The sequence below is a fragment of the Mobula birostris genome, chromosome 19 (assembly GCF_030028105.1).
Source record: "Mobula birostris isolate sMobBir1 chromosome 19, sMobBir1.hap1, whole genome shotgun sequence".
In the NCBI taxonomy this organism is placed as follows: Eukaryota; Metazoa; Chordata; class Chondrichthyes; order Myliobatiformes; family Myliobatidae; genus Mobula; species Mobula birostris.
Genome location: NC_092388.1, coordinates 64,000,650 through 64,026,951, shown reverse-complemented (window position 1 = coordinate 64,026,951; position 26,302 = coordinate 64,000,650). Strand labels below are relative to the sequence as shown.

General features: G+C 43.6%; 1 protein-coding gene across 10 annotated transcripts in view; it reads left to right on the top strand.

Annotated features, from left to right (window-relative positions):
* LOC140212656 (zinc finger protein 40-like) overlaps positions 1-26,302 on the top strand; it is a 272,216-nt gene that overhangs the window by 127,151 nt on the left and 118,763 nt on the right. The window contains exon 1 of one of the 10 annotated variants that reach the window (XM_072283748.1): positions 6,695-7,251. The exons of 7 other annotated variants lie outside the window; for them this stretch is intronic. In XM_072283748.1, the coding sequence (XP_072139849.1) occupies positions 7,080-7,251 (172 nt within the window). In that variant the 5' untranslated portion in view covers positions 6,695-7,079. Of the gene's footprint in view, positions 1-6,694; positions 7,252-26,302 lie in introns of those variants that run through there. 2 more of the 10 variants (XM_072283749.1, XM_072283740.1) reach the window with 2 other exon arrangements.

Here is a 26,302-nt window from a genome sequence, read left to right as displayed (position 1 = left end):
GATGACCTCTATGCAATACACCCAACTGCAACCAAGTTTTTACAAAAGCAGCTGCAACCAATAGAAATCACACTGAACAAAGCTATCGTTGAAGTATTCAAAATTAAGTCTGGAACAAAACTCATAACTCAAGTAACCAAAACATGCAAGACCAAATGAGTGGCTGTCCATTCTCAATGTTCACCAAGATGTAGACTTGATGGGCATAGATAGTTTATCCTCTTAAAAAAAAGTGGTCTCCGGAATAATGCAAAAATTGGATCTTACTGAAGGCTTAAGGCTTTTTGTGTGAGATGACAAGAAACAGTATTTGAAGGGAAGAGGACCAGAAAGCACAAGAAATTGAGAGAAAACTACTCATAATCACTGCTGTACCTTGAGTGCACACTCAAATCAAAAACTTGATGGTGATGTGGTTTTCTTTCCTCAATGATGTTGTGTTAATTAGAAGCAATTGCTTTTAATTAATTTTTAAAACAGCCTATTTGTGCAGTACCACAGTATGTATCAAAATGCATCATCACCAACAAACTGCACTTGAAAGTAATCACTGTTGTCACCTATGAAATGTGACAGCCAATTTCACATTGTAAGGCTGCCAGAAAAGCAAATGAGTACATGAGCAGTTAATTTACGGTACAAGTTAGATTGCAATGAGATGTTCATCCGAATAAATATTGTACATTTCTCAACATTTTGATTAAGCATGTTGGAGATATATTCAGTTGTGCACAATCAGCTTAACCTCTTTTATAATCTTCTAAAGCATGTAGAAAGTGAAGCGATTACAAGATGAATCACAAATGACAGCATTGTAATAACCTTTCTTTTTCAATCTAAACAGTATTGTAATAATCCATTGAAAGAAATCTAGCTGTAATTTTTAAGACCAATACCTTTGACTTGGCTACAAATGACAGTGGATGAGTATTGTTATTAGATTCCTTTAAACCATGCTTAATGTGGTGGCACCTAATTTTTAAAAATCTTTTGTATTACTAATTACTAGCAGTTCAAAGTGAATACAATTAAGAAAACAAACCATGTCTCCAGAAGTACATCACAGTGAAAATAAGAGATATTTGTCATTTTAAGTAATTAAGGTGGACCAAATGCTACAAGATCAGAAGTACCGTTAATAATGTTTATGTTCTTACCATGGACTGCAGTTGTTGTGGCAAGTCCAGGCATATTGGGTTTCAGAAGCTGATGATCTATCACCACCTTAAACTACTGTAGTCCATGGAGAGTGCTGTTAGGATTTTGGCTCAGTGATGATGAGAGAACGGCAATTTATTTCCAAGTCGAAATGGAATTTTGCTTTGAGGGGAGCTCAGAAATGATGGTTTTATATTGCACCTGCTGTTGAGGATTTTCATCACAATCCTGACTTAGAACTGATGGCAAGTGGAAAAGCTTTTGCAACGTTGTCATCTTGTTATAAGTTCAGTTTCCACATTTTTCAAAAGATTACAAATGAGGTTCAAGTCTAGTCAAGTCACTTTTTATTGTCATTTCGACCATAACTGCTGGTACAGTACACAGTAAAAATGAGACAACGTTTTTCAGGACCATGGTGCTACATGAACAATACAAAAACTACACTGAACTACATAAAACAACACAAAACTACACTAGACTACAGACCTACCCAGGACTGCATAAAGTGCGCAAAACAGTGCAGGCATTGCAATAAATAATAAACAAGACAATATGCACAGTAGAGGGCAGTAGGTTGGTGTCAGTCCAGGCTCTGGGTATTGAGGAGCCTAATGGCTTGGGGGAAGAAACCGTTGCATAGTCTGGTCGTGAGAGCCCAAATATTTCGGTGCCTTTTGCCAGATGGCAGGAGGGAGAAGAGTTTGTATGAGGAGTGCGTGCTTTATGGATGCAGCGTGTGGTGTGAATGTCTGTAATGGTGGGAAGAGAGACCCCAATGATCTTCTCAGCTGACTTCACTATCCACTGCAGGGTCTTGCAATCTGAGATGGTGCAATTTCCGAACCGGGCAGTGATGCAGCTGCTCAGGCACAACACACTGGAGGAACTCAGCAGGTCGGGCAGCATCTGCTCAGGATGCTCTCAATACAACCTCTGTAGAATGTGATGAGGATGGGGGGTGGGAGTTGGACTTTTCTCAGCCTTCGCAGAAAGTAGAGACGCTGCTGGGCTTTCTTTACTATGGAGCTTGTGTTGAGGGACCAGGTGAGATTTTCCGCCAGGTGAACACCAAGAAATTTGGTGCTCTTAACGATCTCTACAGAGGAGTCGTCGATGTTCAGCGGAGAGTGGTCGTTCTGTGTCCTCCTGAAGTCAGCAACCATCTCTTTTGTTTTGTTCACATTCAGAGACAGGTTGTTGGCTTTGCACCAGTCCGTTATCTGCTGAACCTCCTCTCTGTATGCTGGCTCATCGTATTTGCTGATGAGACCCACCATGGTCGTGTCATCGGCAAACTTGATGATGTGGTTCGAGCTGTGTGTTGCAGCACAGTCGTGGGTCGACAGAGTGAACAGCAGTGGACTGAGCACACAACCCTGGGGGGCCCCCGTGCTCAGTGTGATGGTGTTTGGAGATGCTGCTTCCAATCCAGACTGACTAAGGTCTCCCAGTCAGGAAGTCTAGGATCCAGTTGCAGAGGGAGGTGTTCAGGCCCAGTAGGCTCAGTTTTCCCATCAGTTTCTGAGGAATGCTGAACTGAAGTCTATGAACAGCATTCGAAGGTACGTGTCTTTTTAGTCCAGGTAGAGGGTGATGGCAATGGCGTCGTCTGTTGAACGGTTGGGACGGTACGCAAACTGCAGGGGTTCCAGTGAGGGGGGCAGCAGGGTCTTGATGTGCCTCATGACGAGCCTGGTTGTGATTCTGGTGCATTACTGAGTAATTCTCAAACAAGACTAAATGAAGTCAGATATTGTTAGAGTCACTTTATTGGTATCCAACTCAGCCACCATGCTGTCAGGGTATTTGTACAAACTAGTCTTCTGCTCTCATGTCCACAGGGACACCCTGGTCTCTTGTCTCCGGTAATTGCTGTTCTCCTGTATCTTGACCCCAGATTCACCTTGCTGTCCCACCCACATTGGCACCTTGATCTACAGTCTATGGGGACTCGCTGCCCCCCAGTCCGCGAAGACTTGCTACCACCCCCGCACCCCAGTCTGCATGGACTCGCTACTACCCCCCTAGTCCGTGAGGACTCGCTGCCACCCCCAGTCTGTGTGGATGCGCCCCCCCCCCCAATCTGCGTGGACTCGCTGCCACCTCCACCCCCCCCAGTCTGCGTGGACTCACTGCCAGCTCCACCCCCCCCCCCAGTCTGCGTGGACTCGCTGCCGCCCCCTAGTCCGCGTGGACTCACTACCACCCCCCCCAGTCTGCATGGACTGGCTGCCATCCCCTTAGTCCGCGGGGACTCGCTGCTATCCCCTAGTCTGCATGGACTCACTGCCATCCCCCTAGTCTGCATGGACTTGCTGCCATCCCCCTAGTCCGCGGGGACTCGCTACCATCTCCCTAGTCCGCAGGGACTCACAGACCCCTCCACTCCACCAGTCCGCGGGGACACGCTGCCACCCCTCCCCAGTCTGCATGGACTCGCTGACCCCCCCACCCCCAGTCTGCTTGGACTCGCTGCCATCATCCAGTCCGCGGGGACTGGCTGCCACCCCTCCAAGTCTGCTGGGGCTCGCTGCCATCCCAACAGTCTGCGTGGGCTCGCTGCCACCCCTACAGTCTGCGTGGACTCGCTGCCACCCCTACAGTCTGCGTGGACCCGCTGCCACCCCTCCAGTCCGCAGGGACTTGCTGCCCAACCCCCAATCCGCAAGTATTCCCCCCCAACCTCCTCCATTCCCGTGGGGCACTGCCCCCTCCCCACTAGTCCATGGGGACTCGCCACCCTCCGCCTCCAAGGGAACTTCCTGGTTTCTTATCTCAGGCCTTGCTGCTCTCCTGTCTTCTGTCCCCAGTCCCCAGAGGCACCTTGCTGTCCTGTCCACATGGGCATCCTGATCTCCCGTCGTTGGGGACTGGCTGTTCCCTTGTACACTTCGGCACCCTGTTCTCCTGTTCATGGGGACTTCCTGCTCTCCAGCACTTTGGATTCTCTGGTCTCTTGATCAGATGGACTCACTGGTAATACATTCATATAGCACAGAAACAGGCACTTTGGCCCCCAAACTCACTGATGTCATGTCCATACAAACTCATTGATCTGTTTTCAAAATCTTGTTTCAATTGTTGCTGGGTTTGCCACAAATTCATCATGACTGGCTTTGGATAACTGAATACATTTAAAATACACCAGAACACCTTCAAGTCTGAGAGAATATGTTAAAGTACTGTTGCTTTCTTCAGAAACTAAATTCCATAAATTTTATAAGTATGCTGAATCAGTGAAAATCTCACTAATTTCCCCCCGCTTAATGGGGAGATTACGAAGGGCACATTTGTGCATTTACACCTTACACAACCAAGTCCTTTGATAGCATCTATTTGTAAAATTGGCTGGAGTATATTATCTTCCTGTACATCCTTTTCAAGGACATTCAATTATACCTTCAGCGGTCTAATAATGTTCATAAGGTAGTAATTTTGCTAAACAGCTGTCATATCAGCTATATATATGAAAATGATAAAATACTTTCTATTGTGCAACTTCCCTTTTGTTGCACAAAAAGCCCTCTTAGAAAGGCTTTTCAGGTTGGTGCAAGAACATCCAAACAGTGTACCACAAGGGAATTTCACCTTTTCTGTCTACTAATTTTATATGTATGCTGTCTGCCATTTCACTACCACTGTCTGCACTTTGAAAGCAACATTTGCTAAAATACTAATATTTGGGACATTTGGGATTGTCCATAGGAACTCCCTGGTCTCCTTTCCATGCTGTATACAGGCTATTATGAACATTTGCCACACTTTTAAAAGAGAGATTGCATAATTGAAAACAAATTAAAATTAACCTCTGAGATGCATTCAATTTTATACTCTGAGTTGAATTATGATCTCAGTAACCCCATATTTACATACATAAATAAGCTATTATACAGCTTAGCTTGACTGTGGCCATGTGGCCAAGTGGTTAAGGCATTCGACTAGCGATCTGAAGGGCGTGAGTTCAAGCCCCAGCCAAGGCTGCATGTTGTATCCTTGAGCAAGGCACTTAATCACACAGTGCTTTGCGATGACACTGGTGCCAAGTTGTATGGGTCCTCATGCCCTTCCGTTGGACAACATCGGTGTCATGGAGAGGGGAGACTTGCAGCACGGGCAACTGCCGGTCTCCCGCATCTCTTCAAACTCCTAATGAAGTATAGCCACTGTCTTGCCTTCTTTATAACTGCGTCAATATATTGGGACAACCTTGCGCCCTGGAGAGTGAAGACTAAAGCATATTATTATAGGAGAAATTTTACTAATATTGAGAGCACGTGTTTACAATTACAGTACTGTGTATGTCAGGCGCACACACATATATGTGTATATATAATTTTTTCCAGTTACCAAATAACACTTAATACAAATAACACCTAAGACCTAATGCAAAGCTAAGTACTTTTGTGTCTATTTCCCAATCACCTTGTAATTTTAATCAATATACAGTACTGTGCAAAAGTCTTAGACACCCTAGCTGGATATATGCGCCTAAAGACATTTGCACAATACTGTATACAGACCCATGATAAGAATTTCTGTCTCATGTATCCTCTAGCCACAGGTCCAATAGCATGTACAAGGAGCTCATGGCCTTCTTTGTCATTAAGGTTGAGAATACCCAGCAATAACATTATTCTTTTCCCTGTTTTGCCTCAGTCTGTAGGGTCAAGTTAATTCTCCCCCCCCATTCCAAACCACAAACTGCATTTTCTTTCTTCCACTCATCCCATCCATAACTCCCATTGACTGTATTGTTGACTTTATTTCCAGTTAACCAGTGACTGCCCATTGTTTACTAGTTTCTATATTAGCAGCAGTTATTTGTGTTTTTATCTCCTCAGGCATTGTTCCTGATTATGCATTTGCTGTCATCATCCATCACTTCAGTAATCTAATCCCTGCTTCCACTCTCCTTGCAAACTAACCTCTCAGATCTAAACCCATTTTCCAATCCATAGTTCACCAACATGTAACCTGACAGTATGTATTCCAAGCTGCTTGGAGAGACAAGGGAAGAGATAGCTGGAGCTGGGGAACTGAAGGGCAGCAGGAGTGAATAACATATTAACAAGGAAGATTTAGTTAATAGAAAAATTCTGAAGGATGTGATTACTGTACACTTGGAGAGGCAGTGAGTTATCAAAGATAGTAATTTAGTTGGGGAATTTTAACTAAATCGATTGAATTTTTCAACAAAGTATCAACCTCTCACTGCTACAGGCGGAAGTTCCCACTTGCTTCAAAAAGGCAACAATACCAGTGCCTAAGAAGAATAATGTGAGCTGCCTGAATGACTATCGCCCAGTAGCACTCACACCTACAGTGATGAAATGCTTTGAGAAGATGGTCATGACTAGACTGAACTCCTGCCTCAGCAAGGACCTGGATCCATTGCAATTTGCCTATTGCCACAATAAGTCAACGGCAGATACAACCTCAATGGTTCTTCACACGGCTTTAGACTACCTGGTCAACACAAACATCTACATCAGGATGCTGTTCAGTGACTATAGCTCAGCATTTAATACCATCATTCCCACAATCCTGATTCAGAAGTTGCAGAACCTGAACCTCTGTACCTCCCTCTGCAATCGGATCCTCGACTTCCTAACCAGAAGACCACAATCTGTGCGGATTGGTGGTAACATCTCCTCCTTGCTGACGATCAACACTGGTGCACCTTGGGTGTGTGCTTAGCCCACTGCTCTACCCTCTATATACCTATGACTGTGTGGCTAGGCATAGCTCAATTGCCATTTATAAGTTTGCTGATGATGTGACCATTGTTGTTAGAATCTCAGGTGGTGAAGAGATACAGGAGCAAGATATGCCAACTTGTGGAGTGGTGTCGCAACAGCAACCTGGCGCTCAACGCCAGTAAGACGAAAGAGCTGATTGTGGACTTCCAGAAGGGTAAGATGAAGGAACACATACCAATCCTCATAGAGGGATCAGAAGTGGAGAGAGTGAGCAGTTTCAAGTTCCTGGGTCTCAAGATCTCTGAGGATCTAACCTGGTCCCAATATATTGATGCAGTTATAAAGAAGGCAAGACAGTGGCTATACTTCATTAGGAGTTTGAAGAGATTTGGTAAGTAGTAGTAGTAGTAGTAGTAGTAGTAGTAGTAGTCATACTTTATTGATCCCGGGGGAAATTGGTTTTCGTTACAGGTGCACCATAAATAATAAATAGTAATAGAACCATAAATAGTTAAATAGTAATATGTAAATTATGCCAGTAAATTATGAAATAAGTCCAGGACCAGCCTATTGGCTCAGGGTGTCTGACCCTCCAAGGGAGGAGTTGTAAAATTTGTTGGCCACAGGCAGGAATGACTTCCTATGACGCTCTGTGTTGCATCTCGGTGGAATGAGTCTCTGGCTGGATGTACTCCTGTGCCCACCCAGTACATTATTTAGTGGATGGGAGACATTGACCAAGATGGCATGCAACGTAGACAGCATCCTCTTTTCAGACACCACCGTGAGAGAGTCCAGTTCCATCCCCACAACATCACTGGCCTTACGAATGAGTTTGTTGATTCAGTTGCTGTCTGCTACCCTCAGCCTGCTGCCCCAGCACACAACAGCAAACATGACAGCACTGGCCACCACAGCCTCGTAGAACATCCTCAGCGTCGTCCGGCAGATGTTAAAGGACCTCAGTCTCCTCAGGAAATAGAGACGGCTCTGACCCTTCTTGTAGACAGCCTCAGTGTTCTTTGACCAGTCCAGTTTATTGTCAATTTGTATCCCCAGGTATTTGTAATCCTCCACCATGCCCACACTGACCCCCTGGATGGAAACAGGAGTCACTGGTTCCTTGGCTCTCCTCAAGTCTACCACCAGCTCCTTAGTCTTTTTCACATTAAGCTGCAGATAATTCTGCTCACACCATGTGACAAAGTTTCCTACTGTAGCCCTGTACTCAGCCTCATCTCCCTTGCTGATGCATCCAACTATGGCAGAGTCATCCGAAAACTTCTGAAAATGACAAGACTCTGTGTAGTAGTTGAAGTCCGAGGTGTAAATGGTGAAGAGAAAGGGAGACAAGACAGTCCCCTGTGGAGCCCCAGTGCTGCTGATCACTCTGTCGGACACACAGTGTTGCAAGCACACGTACTGTGGTCTGCCAGTCAGGTAATCCAGAATCCATGACACCAGGGAGGCATCCACCTGCACCGCTGTCAGCTTCTCCCCCAGCAGAGCAGGGCGGATGGTGTTGAACGCACTGGAGAAGTCAAAAAACATGACCCTCACAGTGCTCGCTGGCTTGTCCAGGTGGGCGTAGACACTTTTCAGCAGGTAGACGATGGCATCCTCAACTCCTAGGCGGGGCTGGTAGGCAAAGATGATTATAAATTTAGTTGGCTCCATCTTGGGTACTAGCCTACAAAGTACCCAGGATATATTCAAGGAGCGATGTCTCAGAAAGGCAGTGTCCATTATTAAGCACTTCCAGCACCCAGAGCATGCTCTTTTCTCACTGTTACCATCAGGTAGGAGATTCAACAATTCAGCAACAGCTTCTTCCCCTCTACCATTTGATTCCTAAATGGACATTGAACCCTTGGACACTACCTCACTTTTTTAATATATGTTATTTCTGTTTTTGCATGATTTTTAATCTAGTCAACGTATGTATACTGCAATTTATTTATTTATTTATTATTTTATTTATTTTTAAAATTGTATTTACTTTCTCTTCTATATTATGTATTACATTGAGCTGCTACTGCTAAGTTAACAAATTTCACGTCATATGCCGGTGTTACTAAACCTGGTTCTGATTCTGAAATCTATTGAAGGGGACCATATGGTTGTCTATGTGGGCTTGAAATTGGATCTTTTACAAGGCCCTACATGGAGACTGGTCCAAAAGGTTAGGTACCATGACATCCAAGGAAAATCAGCAAACTGCAGCCAAAATGGGCTTTTCAGGGGATGATGATAAAGGTTGTTTTTGTGATTGGAAAGCTGTGACCCGTGGTGTACCATGAAACAATAGTGGGGCAATTGTTGTATACTCTATATTAACTATTTGGATGTGAATGTAGGAGGTATGATTTGTAAATTTGCAGATGACAAGTTAAAATATTATCAATAGAACATTACAGCACATGAACAGACCCTTCTGCCCAAGATATTGTGCCAAACTAATTAAACTAATGATGCCTAATTAAATTAATCCCTTCTGCCTGTATATGGTCTATATCCCACCATCCTGTATCTGTGTATTTTATTTATTTGGTTTAATGAGGAAGACCATGTGATGGACACCATGATTTTCACTCAATGCTCTTCTCTGGATAAATTAGCAAGAAGACTTGAGTCTGGGAAAACATGGTGCACAAGTTTTTAACCATAGGCAGTGAGTGTGGATAGATGGCCAGAGATGAAGAGGGGTGAGGAAGGAATCACCAGATAAGTTGAGGAACATGGGAACACCAGAGAAACTGAAGGGAAAAATGCTGGAGGAGAAAATAACTATAAGAACCAGTGAGGTTTGAGAAGATTACAAAAAACTGTGGGGTGAGAGAGATGTGTTTGAGATAAAAAGGTTTTGAAAATGATAATAAGTGTTGGAAATCTAGTATTCTGTGGCAATTCTGCTTTATTAAAATAGAACATGACACATAAATGGTCTTCAGAAGTATTTTTTCACTCTTCTTAAACAACAGAATACTTAACAAAATGAAAGAACACTTTTGCAACATTGCTGTGATTATAAAGTATTGTGGTCCTGGCTTGTCAGTTGCTTCTAGCTAGTGTTCTGAAACACACTTTGTTTGTCATCTCATGCTGTGAGCAAAGAATATCTTTGTGTTGAATTGTCTGGATGCGTACAATGATTCCAAGGGGAGCATAGGCATTCAGCCACCCTCTGGTGAATATATCCAGCTATGTGTAGACCCACCAGAAGCACAAAACAAGCTCAGGTGTGCTGGGATAGCTCAGGATTATGCTGTGGAACTGGCAATCTGAGTGGGGTTTCCTGACTTGGAGAGTTAAGAAGGAAAAGATAAGTTCAGATACTTATTTCTTACATATTTCTGTTGTAGGTGTAAACATTCATTTCCTGCAACACTGTGGCATAGTGGCTGTTGTACATACCATCTACAAACTGCACTACAGTTGCATGCTAAGATAATCCGAGAGCTTCTCCAAAACCCATAGCTTCTACCAGCAAGAAAGTCTGGGGCACTTGGCACAGGGGATTCACTATAAGTTGCACACCAATCTGACTTAGAAATATATTCAGTGGCCACTTTATTAGGTATCTAGTAGGTTATTTATTAGGGCAGTTTTTTAATGTAGGCCATCCACTTCAAGGTTTGCCATGTTGTACATTCAGAGATGCTGTTTTGCGTATCACAGTTGAAACGTCCGGTTATTTGAATTACTGTCACCTTCCTGTCAGTTTGAACCAGTATAGGCATTCTCCTTTGACTTCTCTCATTAACGAGGTGTTTTCCCCAATCACTGGATGTTGTTTTGTTTTCCACACCGCTCTCTGTAAACTCTAGAGACTGTTGTGCGTAAAAATCCCAGGAGATCAGCAGTTCTGAGATATTCAAACCACTCTGTCTGGGACCAAAAATCATTCCACGGTCAAAATCACTTCGATAACATTTCATTTGGATTGAACAACAACTGAACCTCTTGACCATGTCTACATGCATTGAGTTGCTGCCACATAATTTCCTGATTAGATATTTGCATTAACGAGATTGTGTACCTAATAAAGTGGCCACCGACAGTATATCACTATTCTTCCTTAGTCAGAGTCATACAGCATAAAACAAGCCCTTTGGGTTATTGAGTTTGTACTGATTATCAAACACCCATCTACAATCAAGTTTATTCTCCCCAGATTCTACAAATCAGCAACACACTAGGGACAACATACAGTGGCCAATAAACTGATCAACTGTAGACAATTAACTTACCAATCTACATATCTCTGGGATGTGGGAGGAAGCCCCACATAGTCATGAGAAGAATTTGCAAACCCCATAGTAACAGCACCCAATAATCAGAATGAATTTGGGTCACTGGAGCTGTTGGGCAGCTGCTCTAATAACTACGTCCCCATGTGTTGAAACTGCTTCCCTGACAGCACTGAGGGAGTTCCTTCACTGTAAGAATTGCACTGATTCAAGAAAGCCCTTCACTACTTACTTTCTCGAGGGCAGCAGAGATGAGCAATCAATTAATAGAATTTTTTAAGTCTCTGTTTTAAGGTGTTTTAAAAAGTAAAAACTGCTTAATGAGTTATAGCAATTTTAATAGTTCTAAAATATCTGAATATTGGATACATTTAACAATGGTTGGAAAACCTCATGGTCTTGGACAGGAGGTGAGGTATTACCCCAGCCATGAACCAGATGTTCTGAAGGGTGGTGGAGTTCAGTAGTGCTCCAGTCACCACCAAGTGCTTGACACCCAGCTGTAGTTTTGGGTGGGCCAGCGTGATTGGGCAGCATCTGCATCAGGTAATACGTCAGTAGGGAGAGCAGGGTGAGTCCAGGCATCTGGCTGAATTGTGCATGATTCATCCCACTGAGCTGCAGGAAATAAAAGGAAATGAAATAGAACTAAGAGCTGTCTTCTATTAATAACAAAATAAAAGTACAAGCTGTTTTGAATACTTTATTACAGCACGGTCTTTGGGGATGCAGCCGGCCATCTGGGGGAAACCCTACAGAGGGAATGTCTGTACGATTTGGACCATTGACTCCTTCTTTAGATTGCTTCAACTTGTGGAGCATGTTCACTGACTCTATCCTTTCTGTTAACACATCTCTGCCTTTATTTCAATAATATCTGGAGTAAAGCTTGTATCTAATGTGACCATCAAGCTTTGCAATTTCCAAAATATTCTCCCCCAAATAAAATCGACATTGAAAAATCAGTGGTTTTGCTGTTGTGGATTTTCATCACAAATCCCACAGAATAGTGCTAGAAATCACTGACATCCCAGACTGGCTCATAGCTTTATTAAAGAGAGAGGAGGAAATGCTGTAACAAAGCGTGGGTTTGAGTATGTTTTGGAGAGGCTGGTGAAAGAATTGTTCCAAATAATATCAAATGCTCGGTTAAACCGCTGTCTAGGCTCACAGTGGATCAGGAGGCACTAAAAAGGTACGGACTCTCTAAAAATTGTTATTGAAACTAAATAAATAGCTAACGGATCAAATTTCAATGTATTTAGTAGAGTTTAACATATTTGTTACAGTTTGCCATGACTCAACTGGGGGCGTTGAGGGTGAACATAATATGTTCACTTTAATTGTAATGTAGAACATTTACTTTTGAAATGAAATGTAACATTATTTTCATCTATATTGTGGACAAATTCCTCTGAATGTTAATTGGATTAAAAACAAATAACGTCAAATTTAAACGTATTTTGTTCCCTCTCAGTTGATTTAAAATGTACATTTTTCTGAATGATGTGGATGCCGTGGGCGTTTGCCTTGTGCTATTTTCATAAAATCACAGATTTAATTCCTGTTTTCTCTGCATATGCTGCTTGCGTTGGTACTGTTCAATGTGAAAGAAAGTAGTTTCACACAAAAATAAAATAATGTTGTTAAGAAATTTTTCGTTATACCGTTTGTGATAGAGCAGGTGGCATTATGGAAAAATAGCTTAGCGTGTTCATTGTTTGACAACTAACAGAAATAATTATTCATTGTAAAGGATATTTTTATTATAATCAAAATTTGTAGCATGAAATTTATTTCAAAATTTCTGAAATATTAAAAAAAACTGAAAATGCTTAAGCTAGCAGTAGATATGACTTGTGACTTATTTTGTTTCATGTGTTAATCACTATTAAGGTTTTATTTTACGTACATGATTCCACTATCATTTTCATATGAACAAGGGCAGCACCTTGATGCATTGTAACAATCTTGTGAATGCAAGCTTCTGGCGCTATTCTGGTTCTTCTGCAATGTAGGCATGCTCCCCAAGACTTCTATCAATGCATTTCTAACATGCAGTTCAGTGGGTGAGGCTCCCTGTCGAAAGTAAAATTTCATGAAACTGGTCTTCAATATTGTTTACAATATATGTAACCTATTTTGGTATCGGTAGATTTCAACAGCTGTACAAATATTTGCATCTTTCTGATGTTCACTAGGGGAACTGAGATGACAGTAGATTTTCAGCTCCGTGCTAATCAACTATTTCATCATCTCGAGAGAAATGTTGCCTACAAAATGGATAGGTTCACACAAAGCATATGGAAACTTAAAAGGATTTAAATGATTGGGGAAAGACTTACAAGTTCAGAAATAGATTTAATTTTGCGGATTGGAATAAATAATTTTTGTGGGAAAAATACATTGGGCTCTAGGTTCCTGGGTAATTGAAAATGCAAGCTAAAATTGCTTAACTGGAATGTAGCTGAGCTGTAGCAGTCCACCTTCAGCCTACCACATCTATGCCTCCTGTTTTGCCCATCAACACAAATACATTTGCCAACATTAGGTTGCCAACCCCTAAGCATGCCTATTTAATACCTGTCTAAATGGCGGATACCGATATACTATTGCCACTTTTGGTGATGACATTTGCCTCCACCACCTCCTCTGGCAACACCTTCCAGCTATCAATCACTCTCTGTGTTTCCCCTTTTGATCTTTAAATTTCTTCCCTCTCACCAGCGCCCTCATCTTTACATTCTTACCATAAGAAAAGTATTTTGACCATTGATTCGGTTCTCACCTCACATAGTTTTATAAACCTCCATCAGGCCACCCTTCAGCTTCCTTTCCATGGAAGAAAAAGTCAGCATGCCCAGTCTCTTCCTATAGTTAGATCTTCAACTCAGGCAACACGCTGATGATTCTCCTGTGTTACCCTGTCTAATGCAATCACATTCTTCCTACTGTGCTGCAATCAAAGTTGCACACAGTACTCCCAGATGCAGTCTAGCCAGTGTTTTGTGAAGCTGCAAAATGACATCCCGAACATACGTTCTATGCCCAACCTATGAGGTCAAGCATACAATGTGCCTTCTTCACAGCCACAGGGAACTGTGGCTTTGTACCTCAAGGTCTCTCTGTTCATCAATACTCTGTAATGTCTTACCATCTACTGTATATATCCAATCTAATTTGACTTCCCAAGATGCATCACCTCACACTTGTTGGGATTAAATTCCTTCTGCCAATTCTCCACTCAATTTACCAACCGCTGTAGCCTTTGACAACTTAACACACTATTCAAAATACTGCCATTTTTATGTCATCCACAGACTTACCAATCATTCCTTTTACATTTAAAGCCAAGTCGTTAATATCTATCAAAAGCAACAAGGGTACCACCACTGATCGTGTGGTACACCACTGGGAACTGACTTTTAATCAGAAAAACACATACTCTATCACCAAGAAAATTTTGGGTCCAATTTGCTAGCTATTAACCTTTTAGAACAGCATATCATGGCAGACCTTGTGAAATGTCTTACTAAGGTCCACATAAGCAACAATCTCAAACAAGAGAAAATCTGCAGATGCTAGAAATCTGAGCAACGCACACAAAATACTGGAGGAACTCAGCAGGCCAGACAGCATCTAGGAAAAGAGTACAGGCGATCTTTTGGGTCGAAACACCTCTTGTCCACATAAACAACAATCTTCTTAGTTACTTCCTGAAATAACACAAGCAAGTTAGTGACATGGGATTTTCCTCTTACAAATCTATGCTGACTATTTCAAGTTGGTACTTGCCTTTCCTAGGTACATAAATCCTATTCTTTAGAATAACTTATTATTGTTTACAGCTATATTCCGGTCATCTGGGACCTCACCTGTGGCTGGTCTATCTGAGGCCTCTTGTGGGCAGAGTTGACCATGGATATTGCATCCTAGCTGTCTAGATATGCAAGCATGGACAGTATGATATGGAGAACAAGCTGTTGCCCATGTAGCAAACTCCCCTTCTCCATGCATCTGATGAACCCAAAGGAACGGCAGAGACTGATATAGTTTGGTACCAGCAGCATCACAGGAGATACTGGTCAGCATTAAACTCAATGCAGGTCTGCTTTAGGGACTCTAGCTCCAGATTTTTCCTCAGGATTTACTCCTGAAGCCTTCCCCATAAGTGCATATAGTCACAAGGCAGCAGAGGTTTGAGCTCCTTCTCCTAGATGTGCTGCCAACTACAGCTGATGAGCCCCATCAACCCCAAGCGACTGGTTTTAAGGCACCAGTAACCCGCCTTTGCCCCTTCTCCTGTCAGTAGAAATGGTTCCGCCGGGCTTAGTAGCTAAGCCACACGTGAAGGCCAGGAGCTGGACTTGGTTGTCCCAAACTATTTGAGGCGCACGCTATTGGGAGCATTTATTAGGTAGTGGAAGCTTGTCCCCATTACCACTCCCAGCTATAACAACCTTAAAGAACCTGTGGCTAATGAAGATGTAAATATCTCACTTGCTCCCCATAGCATCCTGGAATAAATCTCATCTGATTCTTATGCATTTCAGGACACCATCACTTAATTAATACAAAGAGTCCTGGGATGCATAAGGATTTTGTTCATGAGAACTGTGAGACAGTTTCTCTGTAAGTCAGAATATCAATTTTCTATAGTGACACATATTGTATCTCTGCATGTAGAGTTGCTGTAATTCTTTCATTCCATTGAATAATCACCCTATAACTATCCCTAATTAAACAAATGGTATATATTCAATATCCAGCCATTAATGAATAAAATGAAGCATGTTATTACTAACTTGAATAACACTTTAAAATTGAATGGGAATATTTGCATAAAGTCAGATAAAGTCAGTCATTTGTAACCCAAGTTCTGTACTGACTTGCTCCAGAATATCAATGTACCCCTCTATGTCCTCTCCTTGGTAAATTTAGGATCTCAGCCATATCCCCTGGCTCAGATTGGTTATACTTTAGGTCCCTGACAGGGGATCTATCAGTTCTCTGGCTACCCTCTTGCTTCTAATTTACTTTTCCTTATTCTTGATTCCTTCTAGTGGTGCATGATTCTGAACGGCTACCACAGTTTAAGTGTTCCTATTCTTGTTTATATTTTGAAGTTAAATACGTGTTTTTCGTCGAACTCAGGGATGTCTTTTACTTGTGAAATGCTCATGAATTGAGATTCAGTGCCATTAGTTTTGTCTGTGATATAAAGGATTTACCACTAAAGCTTCTTCCGACTGAGAGCAATGCCATCAGCTGGGCAACATGCTTCTCCAGGAGGTATAGAGATAAACGAGTGGGTACTCTGGTACACTGGAGATGCAGAGGCTTCCTTACTGCTCTCCAGCGATCTGCCTTTCAAATGCCCACTCTCTTATAATTAGGATGAACAATTAGTGCTACTCATCAGGACTAACAAGGATTATGCTCGTATTTCTGACTTAGTTTTGTTGAAACATGGCTTAACTTGGATATACCAGACAATTTTGTTCAAATGCCGCAATACCAGCTATTTAGATTTGATCGTAATAGTGCCCTATGCGGCAAGTCATGTGATGGCTTGTGCATGTTTATAAATAACATGATGCCCGTTAATCTTTCTTTTTACTGTGCTGACTTCAAAGCTCTTTTCATTTATTGTAAACCATTCTACCTACCCAGGGAATTTTCCTCTGTTATCCTAGCCAGTTTTACATTTCCCCTCATGCAAACACTCAATTTGCACAATGGCCGTTGGCTGATAACATTGATAATTTGGAGAATAAATTTCTCAGTATTGTCATTTTCATTATGGGGAATCTTAACCATGGTGACATGAAACATGATTTTTCCAAATCCCACCAGATGATTAGCTGCTCCACATGTGAGGAGAGAACTTTGGGCTACTTCTAAAGCAACATTAAAGAGGCATTCTGCCATTTTCCGTGGACAGCCTTCGCAACTCTGACCATGCCTTGATCTTGTTTGTTCCCAACTATAAATTAAAACTGGAGCAGTCTTAACCAGCCAAGACCTTCAGACAGTGATGGATTCCTGACTCTGTTGGAAGGCTGAGAAACTGCTTAGGCTCCACAGATTGGAAGGCCGTGGAAGGTTCATCTATTAGTTTAGATAAATATGCTGACAGTGTAACATCTTGCATATCCTTCACTGAAAATGTGTGTCTTTCTAAAAAGATTATTGTGGACTATATAACAACAGCCCATAGTTCATCAAGGCTTTAAGGACTCTCAGATCTGCAAAGGGTCTAAAAACAGGAATATAGCTCTGCAAAACAGCAGTTTACTGAAACTGTATAGAGTGATGAAAGCCACTAACAAGGATTGATTAGAGGGAGATTTCAACAACAATATCTGGGCAGTCTGAAGTTCCCTGTAAAGTCTGACAAACTTCAAGTCTCATTCTTCCTTCCCTTGGTCAAGTAGCTCAGTCGGTTATATTGCTGGTTTGATAAGGACAATCAACAGGTATCTCTTTTTACTTCCTCTGAGTCTGATTTGCTGAGCCACTACCCCCTCCCTTTCACAACCACTCCAATGTTACCATCCCCCCTTCACCCCCTGCCTCATTCGACTTCTTCAGCCTCTTGCCCCTTTCCACTATCCCACTTTGTACTTTCTGTGAAGCAAGAAGACATTTGCAAACTGTTTGTAAAGAAGAACATTAGGAAAGCTGCAGCCCCTAATGGTATCTCACCTGGTACTCTGAAGGCACTGTGTGGATTAGCTAGCACCTGTCCTCACTGAGATATTCCAGTTTCCAAGAAAGACAAGATCTCTGGACTTAATGATTATAGGCCAGTTGCTTCAATTTCCATAAGACCATAAGATATAGGAGCAGATATAGGCCATTCGGCTCATCGAGTCTGCTCTGCCATTCAATCATAGACTGCTCCAATTCTTCCAGACATCCCCACTCTCCTGCTATCACCCCATACCCTTTGATGCCCAGGCTAATCAAGAACCTATCTATCTCTGCCTTAAATACACTCAGTGACTTAACCTCCACAGCTGCTCGTGGCAACAAATTCCACAGATTTATCACCCTCTGACTAAAGTAATTTCTCAGTATCTCAGTTCTAAAAGGACGTCCTTCAATCCTGAAGTCGTGCCCTCTTGTCCTAGAATCCCCTACTATGGGAAACAACTTTGCCATATCTAATCTGTTCATGCCTTTTAACATTCTGAATGTTTCTATGAGATCCCCCCTCATTCTCCTGAACTCCAGGGAATACAGCCCAAGAGCTGCCAGACATTCCTCATACGGTAACCCTTTCATTCTTGGAATCATTTACGTAAATCTTCTCTGGACCCTCTCCAATGTCAGTACATCCTTTTTAAAACAAGGAGCCCAAAACTGCACACAATTTCAGTAGTTACGGGAACCTTTGAGCATATTGATGTTGACCTACCTTAAATCCATTATAGTTCCTCTTCTTGACCCTCTATAGTGTGCTTAGAAACATAGAAAACTTACAGCACAATACAGGCCCTTTGGCCCACAAAGCTCTGCTTAACATGTCCTTACCTTAGAAATCATCTAGGGTTACTCATAGCCCTCTATCTTTCTAAGCTCCATGTACCTACCCAGGAATCTCTTAAAAGACCCTATCATATTCGCCTCCACCACTGTCATGGGCAGCCCATTCCACACACTCACCACTCTCTGCATAAAAAAACTTACCCCTGACATCTCCTCTGTACCTACTTCCAAGCACCTTAAAACTGTGCCCTCTTGTGCTAGCCATTTCAGCCCTGGGAAAAAGCCTCTGACTATCCACACGATCAACGCCTCTCATCATCTTGTACACTTCTATCATGTCACCTCTCATCCTCTGTCGTTGCAAGGAGAAAAGGCCGAGTTCACTCAACCTATTCTCATAAGGCATGCTCTCCAATCCAGGCAACAACCTTGTAAATCTCCTCCGCACCTTTCCTATGGTTTCCACATCCTTCCTGTAGTGAAGCAGCCAGAACTGAGCACAGTGCTCCAAGTAGAGTCTGACCAGAGTCTTATAGAGCTACAACATTACCTCTCGGCTCTTAAACTCAATCCCATGATTGATGAAAGCCAATGCACCTTAAGCCTTCTTAAACATAGAGTCAACCTGCACAGCATCTTTGAGTGTCCTCTGGACTCAGACCCCAAGATCCCTCTGATCCTCCACACTGCCATTAATACTATACTTACCATTAGTCTTACCATTAATACTATACTCTACTATCATATTTGACCTTCTAAAATGAACCACCTCACACTTATCTGGGTTGATACACTATCTGCCATTTCTCAACTCAGTTTTGCATCCTATCAATGTCCTGCTGTAATCTCTGACAACCCTCTACACTATCCACAATGCCCCCAATCTTTGTGTCATCAGCAAATTTACTAACCCATCCCTCCACTTCCTCATCCAGGTCATTTATAAAAATCATGAAGGGTAAGGGTCCCAGAACAGATCCCTGAGGCACACCACTGGTCACCGGCCTCCATGCAGAATATGACCCGTCTACAACCACTCTTTGCCTTCTGTGGGCAAGCCAGTTCTGGATCCACAAAACAATGTCTCCTTATTGTCCCCTTGGATCCCATGCCTCCTTACTTTCTCAATAAGCCTTGTATGGGGTGCCTTATCAAATGCCTTGCTGAAATCCATATACACTACCTCTACTGCTCTACCTTCATCAATGTGTTTAATCACATCCTCAAAATATTCAATCAGGCCTGTAAGGCATGACCTGCCTTTGACAAGTCTTTGACAGTTACCTGGTGCCATCATTACCCTCTTCAACATTTGGATGCCCCCAACATGTATGTGAGGATTTTGTTTGTGGATTTTAGCTCGGCCTTCAACACTATTGTCCCGGAGTTGCTCCAGAGCAAGCTAGTGCATCTAGCTGTACCCTAAAGTATCTGTAAGTGGATTATGAACTTCCCAATAGGAAGGAAGCTGTATGTGAGGGGAGGGGAGGTAAGGAACATCAACCCTGAGAGACCTGCGTCAGGCATTTTTATGCCTTACAAGGCGCAGATTGGAAGTCTGTGTGGGGCGCCACTCCTCTCACAGACTAGAGCAATGAGTGATTAAGTGCCTTGTTCAAGGGCACAAACACGCTGCCACAGCTGAGGCTCGAACTAGCGATCTTGAGATAACTAAACGAACGCCTTAACCACTTGGCCACGTGCCCAACACAAATGTATGTAAGGCTGCGCTCCTACTTGTCTGATCCAATATTTGTAAGTACAGGCTGTCCCAGGGCTGTGTTCTTTCACCCCTCCTATTCTCGCTGTATACAAATGACTTTACCTCCACAAACAAATCCATTAAAATCTTAAAGTTCATGGATTTGGTCTCTTCTCTAATAATGATATGACCTGTTATCAAAGAGAGGTAGATCATCTTGCAGCATGGTGTGCTCATAACAACTTGTTTAATGCTATCAGGGCAATGGAAATAAGGATTGACTTCTGCCAGCAACCCCGTACCTACCCCTGTAAATTAATGATCAGGCTGTGTCTGTGGTTGAATTTTTCAAATTTCTGGGGACTACCATTACCAGCAGAAATTATTCTTGCAATGCCAGTTTAGGAAATTTAACATCTCAGGGTGTATCCTGATAAAATTTTACTCAGTCGTCATTGAGAGTGTTGTGACCACCTCTATCACCATTTTGTTTCCAACCACCTCCTCCCTCTCCAAATCTAGGTTGCAGTGAGTGGTCCACTTAGCGAAGCAGATTATTGGCTTTCAGACAATAAGTGACCGGTTCATCACTAGAATAATGAAAAGAGTTGAAAAAATTACTACTGACTCCACACTCCCCCCACCCCGCCCACCACCACCAGTCTCCTATTCACCAAATTGTCATCAGGGAAACACTACAAGTCTATCACCACCAGGACTACGTGTCATCTCCAAAGTGTCTTTCATGTAGCTATTCAACTTCACAACAAAACACATTCAGGTATAATACCCAAACTGTTCCTACACAAGTGGTTTTCCCTGCTCTCCATGTTCTGTTGATGATTATTAATTCATAATTAGTTCATATGTTTACATTTACATAGAATTTAAGTTTGCTGATTAATATTTGTGCATGTTACCATTCTGCTCATTGTTGATTGGCTCATGGATGTTTGCACTATTGTCTTGAAAGTTATAGGTTGCTATTGTGTTGTCTGTTAATGGTATTGCCCTCTGTTTTATGTTTTGCACCAAACCCAGTCAATTCTGGTATCTTTCATATTCTGGCAATAAAGTGATTCTGATTTTGATCCCAACTCTTCCATTATTGTCACCTTAGCATTTCTTTTTGCACCACTACACTTTGCACCATTCCATTGCCTTCTTATTTTTATTTTGAATTTGTAGCTGTATTTATTGCTCTATTTATTATAATGATGTATTCTGTTTACTCTGTGATCTTCACACAAGGAATTTCATTGTACCCTAGTGTATACCTTCAGAGTCTTTCCCAATCAGAAGCCATGGATAAAACATGATATCCGCAATCTGCTGAGGCCTAGGTCAGAAGCATTCAAATTTGGTTACCAACAAAGTTACAAGAGGTCCAGGTATGATCTCTGGAAAGCTATCTCACAGACAAAATGGCAATTCTGGACTAAACTTGAATCAAAGAAGGATGCTTGACAATTATGGCAAGGCTTGAATGTTATTGCCTCTTATAAAGTAAAATCAAGTGACATAGACGACAACCAGTTTCGCTTCCTGATAAGCTCAATGCCTTCTAAATTCAAAACATGGAAGAACCATCACAAACTCCCTCAGCCCCAATGATCCTGTGATTTCAATCTCTGATGCCGATAAGTGAGCAGCCTTCAGGATGGTGAACTCATGAAAAACATCCAACAAATACAGGGTACCTGGCCAAGTACTGGCCAGGTACCTGGCCAATGTTATGATGAGGTTGTATAAGGCATTGGTGAGGCTGAATCTGGAGTATTGTGTTCAGTTTTGGTCACCAAATTACAGGAAGGATATAAATAAGGTTGAAAGAGTGCAGAGAAGGTTTACAAGGATGTTGCCGGGACTTGAGAAACTCAGTTACAGAGAAAGGTTGAATAGGTTAGGACTTTATTCCCTGGAGCGTAGAAGAATGAGGGGAGATTTAATAGAGGTATATAAAATTATGATGGGTATAGATAGAGTGAATGCAAGCAGGCTTTTTCCACTGAGGCAAGGGGAGAAAAAAACCAGAGGACATAGGTTAAGGGTGAGGGGGGAAAAGTTTAAAGGGAACATTAGATGGGGCTTCATCACACAGAGAGTGGTGGGAGTATGGAATGAGCTGCCAGACGAGGTGGTAAATGTGGGTTCTTTATTAACATTTAAGAATAAATTGGACAGATACATGGATGGGAGGTGTATGGAGGGATATGGTCCGTGTGCAGGTCAGTGGGACTAGGCAGAAAATGGTTCGGCACAGCCAAGAAGGGCCAAAAGGCCTGTTTCTGTGCTGTAGTTTCTATGGTTCTATGGTTCTACTAAAGGCCTGTGCTGATCAGCTGGCTGGAGTGTTCACTGAGATCTTTAACCCTTTGCTTCAGCAGTCTGAGGTAGCCACTTGCTACCTGTGCCTAATAAAAATCGCGATAACCCGTCTCAATGACTACTGTGCAGTAGCACTTATATCAACAGTGATCAAGTGTTTTGGGAGGTTGGTAATGAAACATAACAATTCCTGCCTGAGAAGCGACTTGGATCCGCTCTAGTTTTCCTGCCAGAGCAACAGGTCCACAACAGATGCCATCTCATTGGCTCTTCACTCAATCCTGGAACACTGGGACAGCAAAGATGCATGTATCAGGATGCTCTTTATCAACTACTGCTTAACATTCAATACCATCATCCGTCAAAACTAATCAACAAGCTCCAAGACCTTGGATCCTGGATTTCCTCACTTGCAGACCCCAGTCAGTTTGGATTGGCAACATCTCCTCCACAATCTCCATCAGCACAGGTGCACCACAAGGCTATGTGTTTAACTCCATGTTTTACTTGCTTTACACTCATGACTATGTGGCTAAACACAGCTCCAATGCTAAATTTAAGTTTATTGACGACACCACTGTTGTAGGCTGAATCAAATTGGTGGCAAATCAGCATATAGGAGGGAGATTGAAAATCTGGCTGAGTGGTGCCAGTACCACAACCTCTTCCTCGATGTCAGCAAAACTAAGGATTTAATTATTCACTTCAGGAGCAGGAAACCAGAGGTCCATAACTCAGTCCTCATCGAGGTATCAGAGGTGGAGAAGGTCAGCAACTTTAAATTCCTCAGTATTATCATTTTGGAGTAACTGTCTTGGAAGTAGAAGTACACATGCAATTATGAAGAAAGCACAGCTGCATCTCTACCTCCTGAGAAGTTTGCAAAGATTTGGCATGACATCTAAAACTTTGACAAGCTTCTATCGATGTATGATGGAGAGAATATTGACTGGCTGCATCACCGCCTGGAATGGAAACACCAAAGCCCTTGAACGAAAAATCCTACAAAAGGTAGTGGATAAGGCCCGGTCCGTCATGGGTAAAGCCTTCCCCACCATTGAGCACATCTACACGGTGTTGTCGCAGGAAAGCAGCATTCATCATCAGGGACCTCCACCACCCAGGCTCTTGAACCAACAGGAATAACTTCACTTGCCCCATTATTGATATGTTCCCACAACCTATGGACTCACTTTAAAGGACTGTTCATCTCATGTTCTCGATATTTATTACTTATTTATTTACTATTATTATTTCTTTTTGTATTTGCAGAGTTTGTTGTCTTTTCCTCACTGATTGGTGCTATCTTTAATTGATTGTGTTATGGCTATTATTCTATCATGGATTTATTGAGTATGCCCACAAGGAAATGAATTTCAGTGTTGTATATGGTGATATATATGTATTTTGATAATAACTTTACTTAGAACTTTGAATATGATAATAAACTAATCTGAGGTTTGAGAGGTGCTGTCAGAAATACCAAGGCTAGTAACTGTAGTGCATTTTGTAGATGGCACACACTGCAGTGACTTTCATCAGGGAATAGAAAGTTTAAGGCAATCGTTGGGGCACCTATCAAGTGTGCTGTTTTGCCTGTGCAGTTTCTGTAATTGTTGTTGGAACTACACTCACCCAGGCAAGTGGATAGTACTCCATCTCAGTTATGATGTGCTGTAGCGGTGTGCTACACACAGCGCTGGAATAACCACACGGAGTCGGTGAGTTGGAGTTGCGATAAAGAGATTTATTCAAACTTTGCAGCCTGCTTTAAAGCCTTCCCGTTCCCGCCCTCCCTGGGGCGGGACTGCTGTGGGGAATGCATATTCCCAGACCCTTTCCGCACGTGGGATTTTCCCCCTGCTGGTGAAGATGGCCTGGCACGCTTTTTGGGGCCGGCCCTCTGCCTGCGCACGCCGTTTCATGTGTGCTAGAAAGTGGGTCGCCACATAACCCCCCCGCCCCCCCAGAACCGGCAATATCTCCCCCAATGTCCACAGTCTGGATCGGCCTCTGTTTGGGAGGTCTGCCCCTGCGCCGCGGTGCCTGAGCCTGGACCGGCTGCGCAAAGTCCACATGGGCTGGTTCGAGTCGGTCCACCATGAAAACCTCCTCTCTCCCCCCAATGTCCAGCACGAACGTGGACCCATTGTTCCTGATCACCTTAAACGGCCCCTCGTAGGGCCGGTGTAGCGGTGCCCGGTGTCCGCCCCGTCGTACAAAAAGAAACTTACAGTTCTGCAGGTCTTTGGGTATGCAGGTCGGGCTCTGTCCGTGCTGTGAAGTGGGTATGGGGGCCAGGTTACCGAGCCTCTCCCGTAGTCTGTGGGTTCTTCCTCTTGCCCCCTTGGGGCTGGTATGAATTCTCTTGGGACGACCAGGGGTGCGCTGTACACCAACTCGGCTGACGAGGTGTGCAGATTTTCCTTGGGCGCCGTGCGGATTCTGAGCAGGACCCAGGGAAGCTCATCCACCCAGTTAGGCCCTTCCAGGTGGGCCATGAGAGCCGACTTCAGGTGACGGTGGAAACGCTCCACTAGTCCGTTTGACTGTGGGTGGTAGGCAGTTGTGTGGTGTAGCTGTGATCCTAAAAGGCTGGCCATAGCCGACCACAGGCTGGAGGTGAACTGGGCGCCTCTGTCGGAGGTAATGTGGGCCGGTACCCCGAAGCGGGCTACCCAGGTTGCGATCAGTGCTCGGGCGCAGGATTCGGAGGTGGTGTCAGTGAGCGGGACCGCCTCTGGCCATCTGGTGAACCGGTCTATCATAGTTAGGAGGTACTGCGCCTCTCGTGACACTGGCAGGGGCCCCACGATATCCACATGAATGTGGTGGAACCTCCGGTGCGTGGATTCGAACTGCTGCATCGGAGCCTTGGTGTGCCGCTGCACCTTGGCCGTTTGGCACTGCATGCACGTTTTGGCCCATTCACTGACCTGTTTACGCAGCCCATGCCACACGAACCTGTTGGCGACCAGCTGGACGATTGTTCTGATGGAGGGGTGCTCTAAGTTGTGAATGGAGTTGAAAACCTGCCGGCGCCAGGCTGCTGGGACGACGGGGCGGGGTTGGCCCGTAGCTACGTCACATAGTAGGGTCCTCTCACCTGGGCCTACGGGGAGGTCTTGGAGCTGCAAACCAGAGACTGCAGTCCTGTAACTGGGGATCTGAGCGTCTGCCTGCTGTGCCTCTGCCAGCGCTGCATAGTCCACCCCCTGGGACAGGGCCTGTATGGTAGGTCTGGATAGTGTGTCCGCCGCAACGTTGTCCTTTCCGGAGACATGCCGGATGTCCGTCGTGTACTCGGAGATGTAGGACAGATGTCACTGCTGGCGGGACGACCAGGGGTCGGACACCTTTATGAACGCAAAGGTAAGCGGTTTGTGGTCTGTAAACGCGGTGAAGGGCCTACCTTCTAAGAAGTACCTGAAATGTTGGATTGCCAGGTATAGTGCCAATAGCTCCCGGTCGAAAGCACTGTATTTGAGTTCGGGTGGTCGTAGGTGTTTGCTGAAGAACGCCAGGGGTTGCCAGCGACCCCCGATGAGTTGTTCCAGCACTCCACCGACTGCTGTGTTGGATGCGTCCACCGTGAAGGCAGTAGGAATGTCCGTTCTGGGGTGTACTAGCATCGCGACGTTTGCCAAGGCTTCTTTGGTTTTAACGAA